Raw genomic sequence first — 21,399 nt, forward strand, 5'->3', positions numbered from 1 at the left:
TAACATTTTTTGCCCATTTATGGGGGAACTTATTTTGCAAGCTGCATTTGTGCAAAGAAATTCCTGTCAAAAGCATCTTTGTTTCTTTGGGGCAATTCCCAACTAAAGGCTCCTAACTTGCACATATAGGGTTGGATCCAGAAACCTCATTCTGCATGCAGAAGGATACTGCTGGTGGAATGGGGCTTCTGTGTCCTCTCCTCTACCCCTGCACCCCTTCCCCCATGCCCTCCAAATCTCCTCCAGAGGGTTGGAGCCCATACTCTTTAGCACTGAAAAAAGCAACCCAACTTTCCTGACATTTTCCATTTGAAACATTTATTTTTGGGAAATACATATTAAACACTATTATTTATACAAAACAGGACTAAATTTGTCATAATGCATACAATCCTCAAAAAGGCCATTTTTATAGATTTGGATGAATTTTTTGGTTTTATTCAGTATCCCCCTGCCCCAAGTACAATATAAAAGGAGAAAGCCATTTTTGTCTTGCTTTTGCTGGCTGCGATATTGCCAAACAAGATATGATGCATTTTTTTTTGCTGAAGTGTATCTAGGGGGGAAAAATGACGTTCTCCATTTCATAGTCTTAAACACTTGAAATATATATATTTTAGTTAATACACAATTTTTATTTTGCTAAAATATAGCAAGTCAGCAAGTAAAAAAAATAATTTTCCTCAGCTTAACACAGCTCAGTTAAGTTTCTGCCATTTTTGTTTTTAGTTTGGGAGGGACAACATGAAAGTTAAAAGGGCAGTTTAGATTTACTTGCAGCACAAAATGTAGGAGACCCTCTGAGCAAAGAATATTTGGAAGTTTATTCACCAGGGGCATGTATTGCCAAATGAAACATAACAAAACACCTGACAACTTGGATTTAGGAAAGAAAACCACTTGTGGGCATGCCAACTGATCTTCACCCAAGACAGGAAGTCTTGGGTGAAGATCAGTTGGCATGCTTGTACTAGAAACACCTGCAAGAGGAGGCAGCCATCGGCTGGCATCTTACTGTGGTGGGTTAAGGTGTGACGCATTCCCCTAAGGTTTGCTTGCTGAGAGGGGGTCACACTGGTGCCTGAATGAGCAGGATGGAAATGGGAGGTTCGCCTTTTACGAAAGCCAGGAGTCAGCACACCCCTCCTTTTCTTGAGGGCGCCACAAGGGGGCAGCCTGGCCAGAGCTTTCTGCTTTCAAAAAGGAGCTGTGACAACATATGGCACAAAGGAGATGGTTCTACAGAGCTGGTTACTAAGATTTTTTTCCTCCACAGAAGAGAAAGCTGGGATATATTGGCTTTCTAGATTAGATGGCCATTCTCGGACAAGACTTCTGTCTCTCTGACTCAGGTTAACATTTAGCAAATGCCGGATCCCCTCCCCCTTTCTACTGCTTTGGAGAAATTGCCCCCGTGCAGCTTCTGGTTTCTTCCGAGGGTGCTCTCAATTACTCTGGACCTTGACCAAGAGCTGTACATTGCAGAATGCATGCTAGATCCTGGAGTCAGATTTTCGTGGTGTACAGCTTTTCACATGGAAATGATGAACAACGTGTACAGCATGTCTACATATGCACATCTGGGGAATTTTAGCCACAGTTCGAAGGGTGACACACAGAAATTGCACACTGAGATAAGTTAGACTAGCCTGAACCCCAACAGCTTCTCTGCCCTCTTGAAGAAGATGCCGGAGGACTAAGGACTGGGCTCTTCTACACTGGCTTTGCAGAAACGGTTTGAGCCTCTGTAATAGGCAAGCATACGCTAAGCATTTAAACAGAAGCCTGAATTGAGTGTGTGCATGCACGCATGCAATGAACACATGCACTTCTAGGAAGGCAGCAGGATTTGGGATTCCAGCTCTGAAGGACAGGGAAATTGTGAAGAAGGAGAAGAAGAAGAGGGATGCCTTCTGCGATTCAAGAGGATCTGCACTTGCTAAGAACAGCTTGTCCTTATTAGAGTCGACACACTTACCCCACAGTAGGCCCCTTCTCTTTTCTAGTGAGAAAAGTGGCTCCCTATTATTGCTGGCTTTTTAAAGGAAACGGGATGGAGATTAGATGAGTATGAGTAAGAGATGCCTAGTGCTGAGTAAAGTTGTGCCATGTGGTCATAATTCATCTCTCGATCACTTTACCCTCACTTTAAAAGCCATAACTAGTCATAAAAATCTTCACCTGAAATGGATGGAGTTAGATACAGAGAGAGAGAGAGAGAGAGAGCGATTCAGAGAGAGAAATATACAAATTGCAAACAAAACAAAAACAATCCCCACCCCCGGTTTACAAAAGAGTAAACCTTTGGCACTAGGTAAATCAAGTGGCTCAGAAAGATTTCCATAGACCTGAACCATGGAAACAAAGAAGGCAGAAATGGGCTCCTCTCTAAGCCTCTCCTCTTCCTTCCATGCAGTGAGGAAGATGCTGTGGCACATCCTGTCTAGCATCCATCTGAGCCTCTCATCAGACTGTACAAAGTTGCTAAAGAAAGCTGCCACAACCTTTCAGGATTGCTCTGATGCTGCCCTTCTGGGGTGAGGCTGCTTGAGCGGGATAAGGAATGTGAGGCATCCTCTTTTCTCTTGAATGCAGCCATGCCCCATGCTATATGGCACAACATGAGGAATCTCCAGGCTTCAACAGTAGGGCAGATGTCTATGAAAATACATCTCCATTCCAGATTAACCAAAAGGGAAAATATCAGTCTCTGCTTTCTGGCAAGGTTCATCTTGGCCTTAAGAGCCTGAGATTGCTACAATCAATGGGAGTTCCTCCACTGAGTTCCAAAAAAAGGGGCTCTGGCTTATCACAGTGAAGGATCTATGCGAAGATGGCTGCAACTAACGCTAAACACGAAACCAAGAAAAGCTGTTCCTGTTGACATTAGCTGCAACCACATTTATTAGAGAAAGTACTGTTATTTGGTCAGTTAACATCAGCAGCGTGGGTATCACTGGCAGAAAGGAGAAAAGTACAGTGGAGCCCCAGCAGAAGGCTTATATGATTTTTTTTTTTAAGAAGAGAAAGCAGGGGTGGGGAGAGGAAGAGAGTACATTGGGTCCTAGCTCAGGCTTGGAGTGTTACATTTCATTGGCCACCAACTCCTCTTTCTCAGCCACGCCATTGGAGAGCATATTCTGGCCTTCATTCAAGCGTTTGACTCTGTAAGCTTCAAAATGGATGCTGCTGGTAATGTCCTTGATGTTTTGCATGTGTGTCCTATAGGAAAGAAGAGAGGTGGTTATATTTTAAAAATTGTTATTCATCTCTAATGTTTGAAACAAAATCAACAGTAGCTTGATACTGGAATGTGACAGAGAAGGGCAATCTCACAATTGCAAAACACACACTTTGTGCGCAGGGGGACACACACACACAAGATCCCAGATTCATCCTGGGCTTCTCCCGTAGCTGAGGAAGACCTTTAACTGAGACTGACGATGGTATTGGGGGAGACGGACCAATGGTCTGACTCGGTATAAGGTCAGCTGCTTCTATCACATTCCTAGGGCAAGACAGGTCAGTGCTGGCCGGGGAAATTCTTGCAGGGTCAGCTCCACTCACTCAAATATCACTCTGAACTGCTCTCGCCAGCTGTGGAGAGAGCAATCAGGTCACGGCGGCTCCGATGTGACTTCAGATAACATGTATATATGCCAAAGACAAAGTTGTACACACTTTACCCTTCAATTCCAGGAGCAACAATTAAGGTGTCTTGAATGATCCCTTCCCACCTCTTCCCTCTTGGGAAGGTGCTACCAACCTGATCAGAAGATCCCGCAAATAAGCAAACTCGCAGTGCGTCGTATTCTCAACTGTAAAAGCAGGACACGGTACTGGATGTTAGCATAACATCGAAATTCAAGAGCAAGATAGGGCTCCAAAAGTCACGTCAATTCACAAAGAGCTAGCAGCTGGCTGGAACATACTTCGGACAGCCTCCCCAACCCCAACCCCCCAGTGTCCTTTAAGGATCTAGCTCTATTAGGTTAGAACAGTCTTCCCCAACTTAGTGTCCTCCAGATGTGTTGGGCAGCTTCCCTCATCCTCAGCCAGCATGGCTGGGGCTGACGGGGGTTATAGTTCAACCCATCTGGGGTTGAACTATATAAGTTCAACCCATTTGGGTTCAACCATCCTCACCAGGCTGAGGAAAGGCTGCATTAGAAGAACAGGAGGAGCTCTTCAGATAGTGCCCCAATGGCATTGCATTGGAGCTCTCTCTCTCTCTCCTGGAGGGTGTGTGTGTATTTATTCCCTCTTGCACATGCACCAACAGGAAGGTGCCATGTTTCCAAGAATCTGTTAAGCACCTGCTTGGTGATGGCCTTGCTGCTTTTATGAGTTACCAAAGACTGGCCACAGGGGGGAAGCAGAAGGCTTAAAATGAAGCAACTATCTTCTTACAGAAATCCTAGTTGGAGAAAATGCTTTCTCTAAGGAGCCAAAAGAATCATGACTCAGAGAAACATACAGAACCAGAAAAGCAGCAATAAAATAAAGGTAGCTTGTCTAGATTCACAACAGTATTGGAAACGGGTGGGTGGGAAGGGAAGGGGTCATTTGATGCTGCAGCTGATGTGGTAGAGGCCATTGTGAGTGAAGACAAACACTGGTGCAACCATTCCCAGTGGGATGCCATTGAATTATTTGAACTCCATGACTGCAGCTGCCCCCATGCCCCAGCCACCTACAGATATACTACCATACTGGGAACAACTTTCTGTAGGATACTTAGGTTTAAGGAACAGAATAAACATGGCCAGTGTGTCCTCTCTCCATACACCCTCTACTGCAGTGGTTACTTATTATTATTATTATTATTATTATTGCATTTATATCCCGCCTTTATTCCTCTTGCAAGGAACCCAAGGCGGCTTACATTATCCTCCTCCTCTCCATTTTATCCTCACAACAACAACCCTGTGAGGTAGGTTGGGCTGAGAGTGTGTGACTGGCCCAAAGTCACCCAGTGAGCTTCCATGGCCAAGTGGGGACTAGAACCCGGATCTCCCAGCTCCCAGTCCAACGCTCTTGCCACTACACCACACTTGTGCAATTCCATTTAGACACTGGTATATTTTTCCATTTGACTACGCTAAAGCCTTTGATTGTGTGGATCACAACAAACTCTGGCAAATTCTGAAAGAGATGGGAGTACCAGACCACCTTACCTGTCTCCTGAGAAACCTGTATGAGGGTCAAGAAGCAACAGTAAGAACCGGACATGGAACAACCGAGTGGTTCCAAATTGGGAAAGGAGTACGACAAGGCTGTATACTGTCACCCTGCTTATTTAACTTATATGCAGAGTACATCATGAGAAACTCCGGGTTGGATGAATCACAGGTCGGAATTAAGATTGCTGGGAGAATTATCAACAACCTCCGATATGCAGACGATACCACCCTAATGGCAGAAAGCGAAGAGGATCTAAAGAGCCTCTTGTTGAGGGTGAAAGAGGAGAGTGCAAAAGCTGGTTTGAAACTCAACATTAAAAAACTAAGATCATGGCATCCGGCTCCATCACTTCCTGGCATATAGAAGGGGAAGAAATGGAAGCAGTGACAGATTTTATTTTCTTGGGCTCCAAGATCACCGCAGACGGTGACTGTAGCCATGAAATTAAAAGACACTTGCTCCTTGGGAGGAAAGCTATGACAAACCTAGACAGCATAGTAAGAAGCAGAGACATCACCTTGCCTACAAAGATTCGTATAATCAAAGCTATGGTTTTCCCAGTAGTAATGTCTGGCTGTGAGAGCTGGAGTATAAGGAAGGCTGAGCGCCGAAGAATTGATGCTTTTGAACTGTGGTGCTGGAGAAGACTCTTACGAGTCCCCTGGACTGCAAGGAGGTCAAATCGGTCAATCCTAAAGGAAATCAACCCGGAGTGCTCATTGGAAGGACAGATACTGAAGCTGAAGCTCAAATATTTTGGCCACCTAATGCGAAGAGAAAAGTCACTGGAAAAGACCCTGATGCTGGGAAAGACTGAAGGTAAAAGGAGAAGGGGACGGCAGAGGATGAGATGGCTAGACAGCATCACCGATGCAATGAACATGAACTTGAGCACACTCTGGGAGAGAGCGGAGGACAGGAAGGCCTGGCGTGCTATGGTCCATGGGGTCACGAAGAGTCGGACACAACTTAATGACTGAACAACAACAAATATTTTTCCATTCCTCCAAAAAGCAAAAAGCAGCAGATATGCAATAAACTAAATTAAAGGCAACTTGAAGGTAGAGTTTGGGTCATACTTTCTCTCTTGTGTGATACTCCCCACCATACAGAGAGGGGTGTGAGAAAGAGGAAACAGCCATTTGTAATAATATGCTTCTGCCTACAGAGTGACATGAAAAAGCAGCCATTTTTCACTTGTGCTGGAACGTGGTGTGTTACTGAAGCAAGAAATATCCTGCTTCAAACATGATCCTCCATGAGTGGTGGGGAGCATCACCCCACCTCCAGAAAATAAGTCTCAGAACAACAACATGCAAAGACAGTTGTCCACTCCAGCCCTTTGGCCCAGAAATCCCCCACGCACCTCTGTTTTAACACTAACACGTTCTGCTGACTCACAAGATTTTAAAAACACAAACTTTGGTTAGAACTGAAACACTAACAGAGGGAGACTGGGCAACCAAGAAACAGGTAGGCAAGGAGGGCAAACTCAATGAAATAGACATTAATCCTGTTAAAAATGGGTTTCTATCTCTTTCTGCTAAGCTGCTATACAGGCCTAGTTACTTCAGCACACGTTTCTCTGGAAACCTCTCCTCTTCATGTTGTGTCAAGGAGGATGCAATGCTATGATGATCCCAAGGGCTCAGGGCAAGTGTGTGTGTGTGTGTGTGTGTGTGTGTATGCCTGTGTGCTCCTATATGTCTGAAGGGCTCACAATCTGATTGTGACAAATATCAAGGGAATGATGATATAAAAACTGTGGATACAAACAAATAATACTGCTTGTCCACATTATTCTCAACACTTTAGGATTAAAGAGTCTTCCATGATTGCTGCTACAGAGGACGAGATATATGCAAGAGTAACAATGGGTAATATTGGGGGGTACCTCCCCGCAAATTATTACCCCAGTTGCTCCCACAGCTTTCAGTTGCTATATATCAAATGTCCTACATAGCATGGATGAAATCCTTTTTGTTACCTCTACAGCAGCATTAGTGTGCCGGGTGATTTACTGAGTACAGGAGGGAAGCGGAGGCAGCGCTAAACAGGGATTTGAAGGAAGTAAGGGAAGTGGCATCGCACAGCAGGTCTGGGAGGCAGTTCCAAGCATTCTTGTTTCTCTAATATTGTTCCTATTTCCTTGTTCCTCTTGCTGAATATATGATTTTATATTGTATTGCAGCTTTACATTCTTTTGAGCCGCTCCGAGTGGAGCACGGGCTCTTGAAGGATGTAATATCCATTTTTACATAAGCAAATAGAAACAGCTGCAGGTTGACTTGCACATGTGTTAGCGTAGCCCCAAGTAGCATTTGCCCTCCCGCCCCTCTGCTGCAGTTTCTACCAGGGGCCTCTTGCTTCCTTACTCTGTGACAGTGTCTGCTAGGCAGTAAAGTGACAAATTTCTGGAGAATGCCTCACTTCAACCCAGATGAGGGCCTCTTTCTTCTGGAAGTTCTAGGGACAGATCTATGCCTTGCATCATATCATCACGATCCCACGATGTAACCCTATATCCCTCCTGTGCATTTATACCTCGTAGAACCCACAGTGACATTTGTTGCAGTATTTCAGATAATGAGGGATAAAAAGCAGGAAATAACACTACAATAGCAGTATAGAGAATGTGTAATGTGCCCCATCAGTTATCAGTGCACTTCCATACCAGTAGAAAGCAGTAGTGTAGATTTAGCCCAGGACAGGATAGCTAGGGATCAGCAAACTCACTGTTTCTCACCCTGCACACCGCTCACTGGGCCGCTGCCAGCTGCCTGACCTGGCTTGCTGCATGTGGCGAACCGCTGGATGGTCCATGGGCATCCTGCTGCTCTGGCAGCTGCCATTTTGTGCAAAAGGGCGGCTAGGCTTTTTCTAAAATCCCCCATTTTGCGCTAGTGACAGCCGTGAATAGGGCCATTCACGCAAAATTACAGGCGTAAATGGTCTAATTGGATCATTTACGCCCGTAATTTAGCATAAACGGCCCCATTTACAGCCGCCATTTTGCACAAAATAGTGAAGTTGCGGAAAAAAGCCTAGCAGCTGCCATTTTGTGCAAAATGGCAGCTGCCAGAGTCCCCATTCACCAACTCCTCGTTCTCTCCTTCACAAGGAGACATCGAGGGGTTGATGAGCGGCAGGGGACTCCTTCCCCCGCCACCTGTTAACCTCTCTTGCTCTCCTTGCAAGGAAGGAGGGAACGAGGGGGTGACAGGCGGCAGCAGGAGCCCCTGTCACCACCCGCCAACCCCTCGTTCTCTCCTCCTTGCAAGGAGAGTGCGAAGGGTGGGTGGGGGTGGCAGGAACCCACAAGCCTGCCTGACTCACCACCCGCCAAGTCAGCAGGCTCAGGGGTCTGCGAGCTGGCATCTGGGGGGCCACGTTGGCAGTAATCCACTGAGCTTGAGCCCCCAACTGGACTCCACCCCTAAGGCTAGGACGCTGGACCTCTCTTTTTTGCAGGCTGGACTTTGTAGCACACGTCTCTACAACAGGGGTGGGCAACACGTGGCTGTCCGGAGGTTTCAGCCTACAACTCCCCTTAGCCCCTGCCATTGACCACGCTGGCTACAGATGACAGCCAAAACATTTGGAGGGCCACACGTTGCGCTTTTCCGGTCTACAACTTTCCCATAAAGAGAGAGAGGCTGCATTGGAGATGGCGAATTAATGCTGGGGCAATGGAACATCCTGGTCAAGAAGCATACCACAGCCACTTCTTGTTGCTGTTCGTGTTGCAATCCCTCCTGAGAGTGGTGGCTCTGTTATCCTCAGTTCTATTTTGCCTGGTGGACAGTTCCAGCCATCTGCAACCTGGCTGCAAAACAACCACCGAGGAAGACTCTTTGGCCCCGGGAGACCAAAAGGGATTCCTCTTTCCTTCTCAAGTCAAACACTCTTGTGAGCAACTCGACCACAAAAGCTGGTTCTCATTCTGTGAAGGTTCTCATTCTGCGCAGCAGAGGGCAGCAAAACCCACTTCCACACAATAGGTGATGCATGCAACTGTTGCCATCTTTGCTAGGGATGTACGAAACGATTTCGTGACATCCACGGTGGGGGGGAGGTGCTCCGTTTCTCTCCCCAAAATCCTTGCCGGCTGGCTCTGCTCTGCGGCGACTCCGCAGAGGCGCCAGCCTGGGCCGCCCACAGCAACATCAAGCTGCTGCTGGGCTGCGCAGGGACACAAATGGCGGCCGCTGTAGCCACCGCCATTTGTGTCCCTTTTTTTCGGCACGATAGGCTACGTAAATATTTACATAGCCTATCATATCACGGCGAAAAAAAGGGAATGCCGCCATTTGCTTTCCCTTCTTTTCCCCGTGATAGGTTGCGTATTTTTTACGTAGGGCGTACCTGCATTAGCAAATGGCATCCCTGCATTAGCCGTGATAGGCTATATAAGTATTTACGTAGCCTATCATGGGAAAAATTGTGAAGCGAATGGCGGCCGCAGTTGCAGCCATTTGCAAAGCAGTGCGAACGGCACCAGGTAGGTGCTCCGTTTTGCGCGCCTTTCGTGGGGTGGTGGGGCGGGGGGGGGCTTCGTTCCACCACGGATTTCAGGGTGCCGAATGCCAGTGCATTCACTGACCTCACTGAGATCTGTGGCAGAATTTTCCGCCATCCCTAATCTTTGCACATTCAAATGTTCCTTTGGCAATCTAAAGCCCCAGTGATGGCGAGGAAGCAACAAGGAGGAGCGAGGACTCTCACCTTCAATTGTGCCCCACTTGGTTTTCCTTCCCAGAATTCGCCTTCCATTAATCTGGTATTCCTGGTCACTGCCCACCACAGCAAATGGAATCATTTCCTACAATGAAATTGCAGATTGTCAGAAACAGGGGATCATGAAATCCAACTCCCTTTAATCAAAGCCGTATTTAAAGCTGGAAATGGCTTGCTTTACTTCCTCCTACCCTCGCCCCTTATTTCTGAGACTTCCATCATCCCCTATAGCATGTCTGTCGAGAGTTTCCCCACACAGAGCCAGTGTGGTGTAGTGGCTAGACTGCTGGACTGGGAGTCAGGAGATCCGGGTTCTAGTCCCCACTCAGCCATGGAAGCTCACTGGGTGACTTTGGGCCACTCACAGACTCTCAGCCCGACCCACCTCACAGGGTGGTTGTTGTGAGGACAAAATAGAGGAGTAGGAGGAGTATGTACACTGCCTTGGGTTCTTTAAGGAGGAAAAAAGGTGGGACATAAATGTAATAAATAAATAAATAAATAAATAAATAAATAAATATTGGGGTGAATGAAACCCCAGAGGCTAAGAAGTCATAGCCAAACTAGACACGCTTCTTCAGGGACTGGCTTTTCATTTGTTAATTGTCCAGGAGGGAGGAGGAATTCTCAGACTTTTAGCAGCAAAATTGTCCCTCACTACCTATTCTTTTCCAAGGCTTGACAACATGGCAGTGAGATCATTAACAGGGCCCAGGCATTATAAACACATGATGCCAGTCCTTCTTTGCCTGCACTGGCTCCCAGTTGGTTTCCAGGCCCAATTTAAAGTGCTGGTTTTGACCTATAAAGCCCTGCACAGCTTTTGACCTCAGTACTTAAAAGAACACCTTTTCCCTTATGTCCCTACCGACCCATGCCCTACCATCATCAGCAGAGGCCCTTCTCTCAGCGCGCCCTCAGTCTGAAGTCCAGAGGATGGCCCTGTTGGTGGAATGCTCTCCTGCAAGAGGCTTACCTAGTACCCACTTTAATGTCTTTTCAGCACCAGGGCAAGACAGTTTTGTTTTTCCATACCTTTTAAACCACATGTTCACGTCTTTTTATTACTGGCCTCTCTTGACAGTGTTACTGATTGGAGTTTTGGCTTTAGCTCATTTATGTGACTTTTAGTGGTGTTGGCATTTGTTTTATCCTTTTAATGCTAGATTTGGGTTGCTCTAATTGCTCTATTTTATTGTTTTAATTTTGTTTTCTATTTGATTTTTTAAAGTTGCTCAGAGACAGGATCAGTCCAAGACATCTTGCTGCCTTAGGTGAAGGACACAGGGTGCGCTCAGCCCCCTCCCCCTCCATTCCACACATAGCAGCCAGCTGGGTCAGCCTTTCAGTCTTAGTCCAACATTGGTGACCGAACAGCATCCTCCATGCACCTGAAGGCAGCAAGCTAGCTCAGGGATGCAAGACTGGCTGTGGGGCACACACAGCTCTGTCCTTCCAACACACTGTTGCTGCTCCCTGCCTCATCACCATCTGCCTAACTCTGCCTAATGGTAGGACTGGCCCTACTTAGAAAATGAATTTTAGAAGGTGAATAACAAATACATCAAATAAGTAAAATAGATACAAGAAGGATGCTTTAGGCTCAGGCCAAAAGCCTGACTTTAAGCCTTTGAGACCAAGCTAGTGGGTGGTAAGCAAGGTCTGCTCACTTACTCTAAACTTCTCATTTATTAGTCGGTCTTCAGAGTCTTCATCAAACTGTTTCTGGGGATACACATCAATACCATTGGCAAGAAGATCTGCTGTGATCTAAGAACAAGACAGGGAACAGAACAGGTATGTTATTAGATAAAAATGCCACCAAAAGGGACTCACTCAAAGTGCTTTCCCAGGAGTGCTCAATCTGGAGCAATTTCACATGTGGGAACAGTCCTCATTACCCACAACCGGTCCCAGGGCATGGCGTAAGGCACATGATGTAGTAACCTTGCTGAAGCTCTGAGTCTGGACAGTGTCAGGATGGGAGATTGACTTGGAAACCTATGCACAGTGCCTTGCACTCGAAGGAAGGAAGGCTACATCTACTAAAATAAAGCACAGAAACAAACATGGCTGTCCATTGTGAAGATGGTTGACTAGATCCATATTAAAGAGTAAGTGCAGCGCAGTATTGGGGAGTGTCAAAATTTGAGGGTTTTTTTGGACATCTCCTAGATCCCTGTTTTTAAACGCAGCGTCACACAGGGGTTGCGCAGTGATCTTCCACTGCTGCCCTTGAGTTGCCTGCTCCAATCTACAAAGGCACCGTGGTGGGGAATTGGCCCATGTGCTCGATTTTCTCCTGCAAAGAGAAAAACAGTAGTTTGTCTTGTAACTACTGTGTCAAAGAGAAGCAACGGAAGGTAGAAGAGTGGGTACCCACAGCAGGGTCAGGTCAGAGCATGCACTCCTTCAGTTATTAGTTGCGGGTCTGAACATGCGAGTTAGGTGATGAGAAGCAAGGGGCAGGAAATTCAGAGGCCAGAATGCTCCTGGGTGACACACAGAGTCTCCCTTTCCACAGCCATTTTAACAGGGGCTCTGTTTTAAAATCCACCTGGAGAAAGGTCTGCAAAAGGAAAAAGAATCAAAATCGGAAATTGAATTTATTTCCCCCTCCCTGAAGAGAGGGCAAGCCAAAAGAAACACCTGCAATGGCTTGGGAGATCGATGAACACTTTCCTCTCACTGTGCAAGACTGCTCTGGGCTGGGGCCCATGGAATGTGCTGGGCTCCTGGCCAGCGACTGGGCTTCAGGGAAGTGTGCAGGGGGAAGAAGCTGCAGAAGGAGAGGAGATGCTCAGAAAGGCCCAAGGAGGCCCCGTCCCCCTTACCCGTTGTTTGAAGTAGTCCCTCTCCTCCAGCGTTAATGTGTCTGCCTTGGCGATGACGGGCACAATGTTGACCACTTTGCTCAGGCGTCTCATGAATTCAATGTCCAGTGGCCGGAGGCTAAAAGCAAGAGGAGGAGGCTTCTTAAAGGGAAAGGAGACCAATAAAGTTGAAGCATATATATGACTTTACACTCCTCTTCCCAAACGACCGCAAACTTTTAAAGAAACACTGACATTCAGCAAAGAAGCAACTCAGCTCTCCAGTCAACAGCGGAGCTAGAACACGAATGCAGATGCCCTTGGCTCTGCTCCATTCACTAGGGTCCTCTGCCTCTATCATGAACAGGATCTGGACAGTACAACACTAAGCTGGGTAACTGTGGGTTGATCACTTCGACTGCCAAGAAGCGTGGGTAGCTAGGCTCGTGTGCCAACTTGCCCAGGTGTGCCACAAGCCCTCGCTCCCTGTGCCACTTGTGAGGCATGTGTCAGACGCTGGCAGACGCTGGCAGACGCTGAAGCATTTGCACATGGGGCTGTTTGTGGGAATTGCCACAGAGGGACATGTTGGTATTTATATAGCACATATAAGTATTTTAATAGATGATAATTCCAAAGAGCAGGAGCAAGTGATAGCAAACCACACCTGAACATATTTACACATAATTCAGAACACCACCAGTGCTTTCTTGTCATAGATCGAATAAGGGCCAAACTAGGTAGACACCATTCACACAATTAGCAATTGCATGAATGGCTTTAAAAAAGGGAAATAGCAGCCCACCCCCAATCTGGAACAAGACTCTGGTGAGAGAAAGTATGTGAATGGGGTCTCATCTAGTTTGGTCTTAAGCATCAAGTCAAAGAACATTTCTCTCCGTCGGTTACACAGCTCTAAATCCTGCCAGTGTATGTACTACTGTCTGGGTGTAGTCCTGGACTCAGCCCTGAACTTGGATGCCCAGGTTTCGGCACTGGCCCCGAGTGCGTTTGCACAGCTGAGGCTGGTGCACCAACTGTGCCCATTCCTGGAGATGTCTGATCTGGCCACAGTCACGCATGCCTTAGTTACATCCCGTTTGGACTACTGTAACATGCTCTACGTGGGTCTGCCTTTGAAAAATGTTCAGAAGCTTCAGTTGGTCCAGAATGCTGTGGCTGGACTGTTGACTGAGGCTTGTTATAGGGAGCACATGACGCCCTGGACACAAGAGCTTCACTGGCTACCAGTGCGTTTCTGGGCAGAATTCAAAGTGCTGGTTATGACCTATAAAGTCCTATGCTGCTTGGACCAGGCTACAGGGAAGGCCACCTTCTCCCATACGAGCCTGCCCATGTTAAGATCACTGGAGTAGGCCCTTCTCCTGGTCCTGCCACCTTCAGAGGTGCATTTGCTGGCGAGGTGAGAGAGGGCCTTCTCAGAGGCTGCTCCCAAGTGGCTCAGCTGGGAGTTTGAACTCCCTCCTGAGGGGGGCTACATTGGCTCTTTCTTTGTTGTCCTTCTGCTGGCAGGCAAAGATGTTGTTATTCAAGCAGGCCTTTGGCATGTAAGCAGATCTGTTGGGTTGGGTGCTGTTTTCATTCTTTCATTGTTGTGTGTTTTAAACTGTGTTTTAATGCACTTGTTTTATGATTGTTTACATTTTATTTTAAATGTTGGCTTTAATTGTTGTTAGCTGCTTTGAGCACCATTTCCTGGCATAAAGGCAGGGCATAAATTAAACAAATAAATACAGTTGATAGAGTGTTACTTGGCCTAGGGAGTCTTTGGTTCAGTTTCCAGTTTGGCCATGAAGCTTACTGGCTGGCCTTGAACAAGACACTCTCTGCTCAGCCTTCCTCAAAGAGTTACCGAGAGCATACAATAGGGGTAACTGGAGGAAGTGCTGGACAGAAGTGCGATAGAAAATAAAAGTATTTCCTAATGTCAAGGTTTAGGATTAGCAGTTCGCTACATAGTATGTTTATTTACATACCTGCCCGGACCCTAAGATCATCTTCAGAGGCCTTTCCCCAGGTGCTCCCACCAAATGAAATGAGGCGGGTGGCTGCTAAACTGAGGGCCTTTTCAGTGGTGAAGCCCTGGTTGTGGAATTATCTCCCCAAAGAGGCTTACCTGGAGCCTACATTGTGGTCATCTCAGCACCAGGTGAATACCTTTTCATTTTCTCAGGCTTGTTAGTTTTTCAGTTTGTTTTTAAATGTTTTATTGTGTTTTCAGATTTTCCCTGCTGCTGGTTTTTACTCTGGCTTCATTCTGTTTTAAACCTTTAAAGGTTCTTTTTTATTATGTTTTGTCATGTTGTATTTTAGAGTTTTAATATTTGTGAACTGCCCAGACAGCTTTGGCTACTGGGCAGTATAGAAATATAATTAACAATAACAACAATCATCATCTTCAAAATGTGGAAGTGGATTGTTCGAAGCAGTAACTTTAAACATTGCTACATGGGGCAAAAGGTTTTTGGCGGCGGGGGGTGGGTGTCTTATGCACATTCACACCGCGTGTACATTTGTCACATATGACAAGCATGCATACTGTGTATGCACTTTTGTTGCCTATGTAGGAGTGATAGTCAAAACAAGAATAATCAACATGTGGGAAGCACCCTTACTGTTCAGGCATCAGCGAAAACAGAAGGGCCAAGAATTTCAACTCAAACAAGCTTTCCTAATTAGGGATTGTTTTTGCCAACAAGTACAATGCCAAATGTTTAGCAGACCAAAAGTGCATGCTCCCCACCACCACCACCACCCCAACCCCCCATTTCCAAAATAACTTGGCTGGGTCTGGCAGTTTATAGGGAGTAGCCATTCCATACCAATGACCAACAAAAAGAGAACTTGTTTTTCAAAAGCAAGTTAAGCAGCTTCATGGTCTCAAAGAACTATTACTCTGCTCTGCGCTCAGCAAGCTAGTTAGGACTAGGGATGGAGGAGAATTTTGTTTGGTCTGCATTTTTAAGCAAACCGACTTAATTTGCACTTCTTGGACTAACACGTGGATCAGAACACAGTTGCTGTTCCGATTGTGCACTTCTCTGAATTGGTTTGCTTCTGAGCTGGGTGGCATATCTAAGCCCTGGATGTTGCTTTCCCCGTGCAAATTTTGATTGGCTTTTCCTTTTTTTCCTCCTTCTCTTTTTTTGGCCTGCAAGGCCTCGGCACGTGGCCAGGCACGCTTTGCCAAAAGAGGAAAAGGTGCTAGCAGAAGAACACAGGCTATTTGAAAACAGGCACAAGCAGAAAATAACAGCTCTCAGTCCAAGTTCTGTGCATGGTTTTAGCACAGTTATCTACAAAACAAAATGCTCCCTTATCCTGGAAGGGTTTAGCTATGCCACTTGTACAAGGAACACTCTCATAGTACAGAAGCGGCTAGCTGTTACATGGTGACGAAATTTAACAACTTGTATTAAGAAGGTATGTGCAGATGCACGGCAGTGACGCAGGATGTTCCGGTTAAGGCAGTCACCTGCTCTTTAACGAACTATGAGCATGATGAAGTCTCGTCTTGGCAATGGCGATGCAAGTTTTTCCCCCTTACACTTACTACATTTGTGGTATACAGTAGCTACAAAAAGTTACCAGAACTTCCTCTTCATCCAGTCACAGCACATATAACATAAGGATGAAGCAACAAGTACAGATGGATTCATAGTCCACACTCGATTCTCAGCTCTGGATCACAGGGTTGCTTTCATTTATGCTTTGGTTGCTTTCACTGAAAGCAGAGAATTCCCCCCAAACACCCAGAAATCATGTACCTTCAGGTACAGCACAAGAGGTCTTCCAGCTAGGGATGCTGGAGAAATTCGAGATGGATTAAAAATATGTTCGGATTTCTAAGAATCTGATCTGCGGAATCTACTGTGGACTGACCCCTTCAGGCCACATGGAGTCTGTGGAATTACGGAGCTTTTCTTTTTTTTAACTTTCTCGAAATGTACGCATATTTATTCGCAGGAAAATCCACCCGTTTCTGCTGAGACTGGTAAATATATGCATGGAAGAGTTGAATGGAATGAAGGACAATATGCTAAACGTTACGTACTAAGGTAAACTATGTAAATTATTGTGAACCCCCTTATGGAATTATTTGCGTATTTTTCCACAGAGTGAAAAGAAATCAAATCCATCTGTGAATAGACAATTGAACAAAAGGTGCCTAGCAATCCACGAAACACAGACAGGGTGGATTTTACACAATCTGTACATCCCTCCTTCTAGCTATAGGATCAAACACTTTTGCCACACAGTGAAGTTACGGGCACAGGTGAGATCATACTGCTGCTCCTTAAGTCAGCAGTAGATCAGTATCCATGAGAAGTGGGAGTCTTGTTCTAGTGTTCACCTGAATGCATGAGGATTAATGCTGTGTAGGGGGCATCGGGCTGTGCCTGCTGGCCCTGATCCCACATACTTGTGCACACCATCCCCCTGCCCCCTCAGTCCCCAACCCTGCTGCACTGAGAAGCAAGATCAGAAAGGGAGTTCTACCCATGTTCTACTTGCATTCAAGTGAATGTGAGAGGAACACTCCTTCAGTTCTCCTTGCTCAACATGGGGAGGTTGGGGCTGAGGGAGGAGGTGGCATACCCGGGACAGGCTGTGTGTGTGCAGCTATCCTGCACGGCTCCCACCCCTCTCACATATGCAGGTGAATGCCTCAAAAGCACCCAGAAAAGGCTAGGCAATCTGTTGCCCTCCAGATGCTTTGGACGATGACTCCCATAATCCCTGGCCACTGGCCCTGCTAGCTTGGGCTGATGGGAGTTATAGTCCAAAACATTTGGAGGGCACCAGGCTGCCTACCTCTGACCTCACAGGCTTTCTCACAATGCCATTTGGAATCCCAAAATGACCAAGGTTATTTTTGCACGTCTGGCATTATTCTCAGATAGGTCCAAGAATGCAAAGTCAACTGGCTGCGGCATCATGACCGGGCACAGGTCAGATTGGCTCTCCCTGTATTTTCACAGAGTCAGCTCAGCTAGTGATCCTTAAGGTCTGAATCGAAATGTCCAACATGCACACAGTACTAAGCCTGCAGAACTGGAGCTGCTGAGTTAAGAATTCATAGCCTCTTTTCAGAATCAAAGGGGGACTTTCCAGATGTCAGAACAGAACCTGATGGTGAATTTATAGGGTGGTGAATGCTTTCAGTGTGACTGCCTTGGCTAGCCCTTTTCCCCACTCCAGCATATAACAGCCTTTTAAAACAGGGGTTTTACAAGACTGTTGCAAAAAGGGCAGGGAACATCAGCCTGGTTTCAAAGCATGGTCAGAAGGTCCATGCTGACATGAGAGAGACAGAAAGAAGCACGACTCTGCTCCAAGAGGATGGGGAAGTCTCCAAGTGATTTATACCAAGCTCTGCTTTAGAAAAAGCTAAAATGGGAGACGCTTTCCTCAAACTCCTAAAGCCAGTTCTGAAATAGAAGTAAGCAAGCAATCCATCAAACCGGGGCTGTAATGAGATTGGACAATGGCTTTGGCTTACAGACCGGAGCAAGGGTTTCAAACGACTCGTAAAGGCCACTTGGAGTTTGCCTGGCTCGGTATACGATAAATATTTATGACTACTGCAAAAGAGAGAAGAGGGAGAGAGAGAGAGAGAGAGAGAGAGAGAGAGACTTCAGCTGAATTGAATTTAATCCAAATTCCATCAGCCCAGAAAGCAGTGCTCATTGCAAGCTGCTCTCCATGTCCCAAAGGAACTGAAGCTTGATGTATAATATGCTAATACAGGCAGCGTGTGAAAAATGCACGCGTTGCAGAGAGGGTGCCAAGACCCACGGGTGGCTTAATTAGAACAAGGAGAAACCTAAGACACGTTTGGAACTTATTGGCATGGTAGAGGTGTGTGTGTGTGTGTGTGTGTATAACAACCTGTATGCCTTTTTTATTATAATCCACTGGCCATATCTGCTCTTTCCCTGTAGCGGTTTCCTGGCTGGGGAAGATCCATGGATATCCCTTCTAGTTTATAAATGTAGTAATAAATTACTGCTCACATATTTTCATGCTTCTCTCCACAACTCTGAGGGCTAGAAGCTTTTGGTTTTGAAGTGTGACACCCTGTGGAATCTGCATACGGTACTAGAATCTGTGCTGTGCAGTGCAAACCATGGCCATGTGTCTTTTTAAATGAAGAAACACACACTTCTCATACTCCAGGCTAAAGTGGGAAGTAGCCCAGTCATCCTTAAATGTCTGCCACCAAGCATCACAGGCTAATGAGCAAACTCTGCAGAAGCAGAGAATAGCCTAAAAACAAAATGAGAATTTGGTTGCGCTTCGGTGCTTCCACTGAAGTAATACCTAAGCATACCAAACAAAGACAAGAGTCACAGCAAAGGTCAACACAATGCTACATTTGAGCATGCAATGTGTGTGTGTGTGTGCGCGCGTGCGCATGCATGTATGCACACATATGCACATGGTGGTGCATCTTCCTCTTCTAATGAGAACTGATTGATTGCAAGCAAGCCCTCAGTCATTATCTCAATTTAAACAAAACTGCCAAGAGAAAGGTGAAACAATATTGGGGAAGGTGAGAAAGAGATGCAAGTTTCTAATCTCCAAAAATATGAAACCTCATCAGGTACAAATGCCTAAAGGTAAAACAAGTATCCTTGGAGCAGCATGGGGGCTCTGGTGTGAAAGAAGAGAGAGGGGCTGTAAAGGGAGGAAAAAATTCACAAGCTGAGCTACTCTGCTCCCTCTTTTTTTGCCCAGAACCCACAAGAATATAGAATTGCACTGGGTACCAGGCAGTGCCAAACCACTATTCCCTGATAATGATGCAAGTGGGTTAAAGGAAAGTGTGGGGCACTATTATTACAGCTGAAAAGCTTTGCAATCGGAAGGAGTAGCCAAGCCTTACAACTCATTTCTAGCACCAAATTGCTGCCACTGAAGTGGGAGTGATATGACAAGCCAAAGGAGTTCTAATGCACCAATAGCCATCAGGAGCATATGCTTTTTAAAAAGGGTTCTTCATATGTTTCTTGCTGTCTCCTGCTTAGGTTTATCTTCCATCCCTTCCTTGCCCCCTGGTCAACCTGCATGCGAGTCTTCAGAAAGGCCCTCTGGCTCCCTTTCCCCCATCCACAGATCTGCATCCTCAACTCAAAACATAATTAAAAAACAGATGTCCATTTTGACACTGGGACAGGAAACCAACAGCCCTAGAAGAAGCCGTCTGTGGTGGGAGCCAAGGGAACACCTCATTCTAACCCCTAGCAGGGGTATCATGCTTGTAGCCAAAAGCAACTACAGGGGCATGGAAGCCAGTAATGCAGCGTCTCATAGCTTCAGAACCATTCGTTATATTGGAAACACATGTTCCTGGGAGAAGGGGAATACACCAGGCAGACTTCTAGGCACCGATCACCAGGCAAGCAGCAGGGTGAGAGGCAAACTGCGGGACGCCATTAAAAGGTTGCTGTCGGCTAGTCTAATGTTTCAGTGGCTGAATATGTGAGAAACAGAAATGCGTAACTACATTGGTTCCCAAAGAGGGTTGGCTGCCAGTGGAATAGGCCCTTTACCAGACAAGCTGGGAAACAGCATCTAACAGAATGGGTAGGGGGGCTACCAGAAAAGAGCTGTGCGCACACACATGAGGATGTCTGAAAATAGTGCCAACAGGGATTGAAGTCTTGTTTGAAGCAGGGGTTGAATATATATGAGGAGGTTTATTGTTTTAAATTATTGCAGGTTTTAACAGTAAGTCTCTTTAGGGGGCCCTATTTGGGCCAAAAGGCAACTCATGAATTTACAAATAAATACAAATATTTTCTGGGGCTGCCTAGTCCCAGAGAAGAATTGTGGTTCACATAAGGAGGCAGGATCAACTGGTGCAATTTTGTCTTATGTTCATGATCCATATATATTTCATTATATTTCTATTCTGCTCTTCCCCCAAAGATCTCAGACTAGTATATATGGCATGACCCCCACTGTCCTGTGGGGAAGGTTGGCCTGAGAAATAGTGACCGGCCTAATGTCACCCAATACATTTTGGGTGAGTGAGGACTGGAACTCAGGCCTCAGCAGCCCAACATTCTAACCATTATAGGATTGGTCCATTCTAAACAATGACCTGCAAGAGGGAGAATGCAGCATAAAAAGGTGCTAACAAACCAGTCCCAAGAAGTCAGTAGCAGACTGGCATATAGACTCTGGAGCATGAGATTTATTTGCTTTGCTCCTCTATAGGAAAAAAATAGGTGCAGTCCTGAAGGAGCATACATACGAGTGCCCGGTGGCAGGGATGAAATATATACAGCAGTGGACTCTACTGTCTGGTATCCGCTTCTTCCGGTTAATATTGAGCTCTTCCTGGAGGTACTTCTCATACTGGTCATTGATGAACTTCATAATGGGTTGCCAACTGTGCAAGGAGAAAAATGCATGTAAAAGGAGAAGGCATATCTACACAGAACCCTTCAGAAAATATTCACACATGTGTGCACGTGCCCACACACAACTGTGCATGCAATGTTAAACACCTTTGGAAATAAGCACCACTGATATTAGTCTGAGGTCATTCCAAGTAGATGGCTCTAGGACCAAGGGGTCAGAACCACAGGACTGCAAGAGACTGGCCCCAAATGCCTACACCGAAGTGGAATTT

The 21,399-nt window shown here is 46.1% G+C and overlaps 1 protein-coding gene across 5 annotated transcripts in view; it reads right to left on the reverse strand.

The window, feature by feature from the left end:
* Positions 1-305: 305 nt before the first annotated feature.
* The window catches only part of SEPTIN9 (septin 9), a 297,608-nt gene continuing 276,514 nt past the window's right edge, over positions 306-21,399 (reverse strand). For 4 of the 5 annotated variants that reach the window (XM_084838240.1, XM_084838239.1, XM_084838242.1 and 1 more), the window contains 6 exons: positions 21,019-21,156; positions 12,756-12,873; positions 11,596-11,691; positions 9,910-10,006; positions 3,767-3,818; positions 312-3,222 (listed from right to left, as the gene is read on the reverse strand). In XM_084838240.1, the coding sequence (XP_084694366.1) occupies positions 3,084-3,222; positions 3,767-3,818; positions 9,910-10,006; positions 11,596-11,691; positions 12,756-12,873; positions 21,019-21,156 (640 nt within the window). In that variant the 3' untranslated portion in view covers positions 312-3,083. Of the gene's footprint in view, positions 3,223-3,766; positions 3,819-9,909; positions 10,007-11,595; positions 11,692-12,755; positions 12,874-21,018; positions 21,157-21,399 lie in introns of all 5 variants that reach the window. The other variant, XR_014788313.1, reaches the window with a different exon arrangement.

This window comes from Heloderma suspectum, chromosome 2, assembly GCF_057233095.1.
Source record: "Heloderma suspectum isolate Gila_16-S chromosome 2, 16-S_ref, whole genome shotgun sequence".
Lineage (NCBI taxonomy): Eukaryota > Metazoa > Chordata > Lepidosauria > Squamata > Helodermatidae > Heloderma > Heloderma suspectum.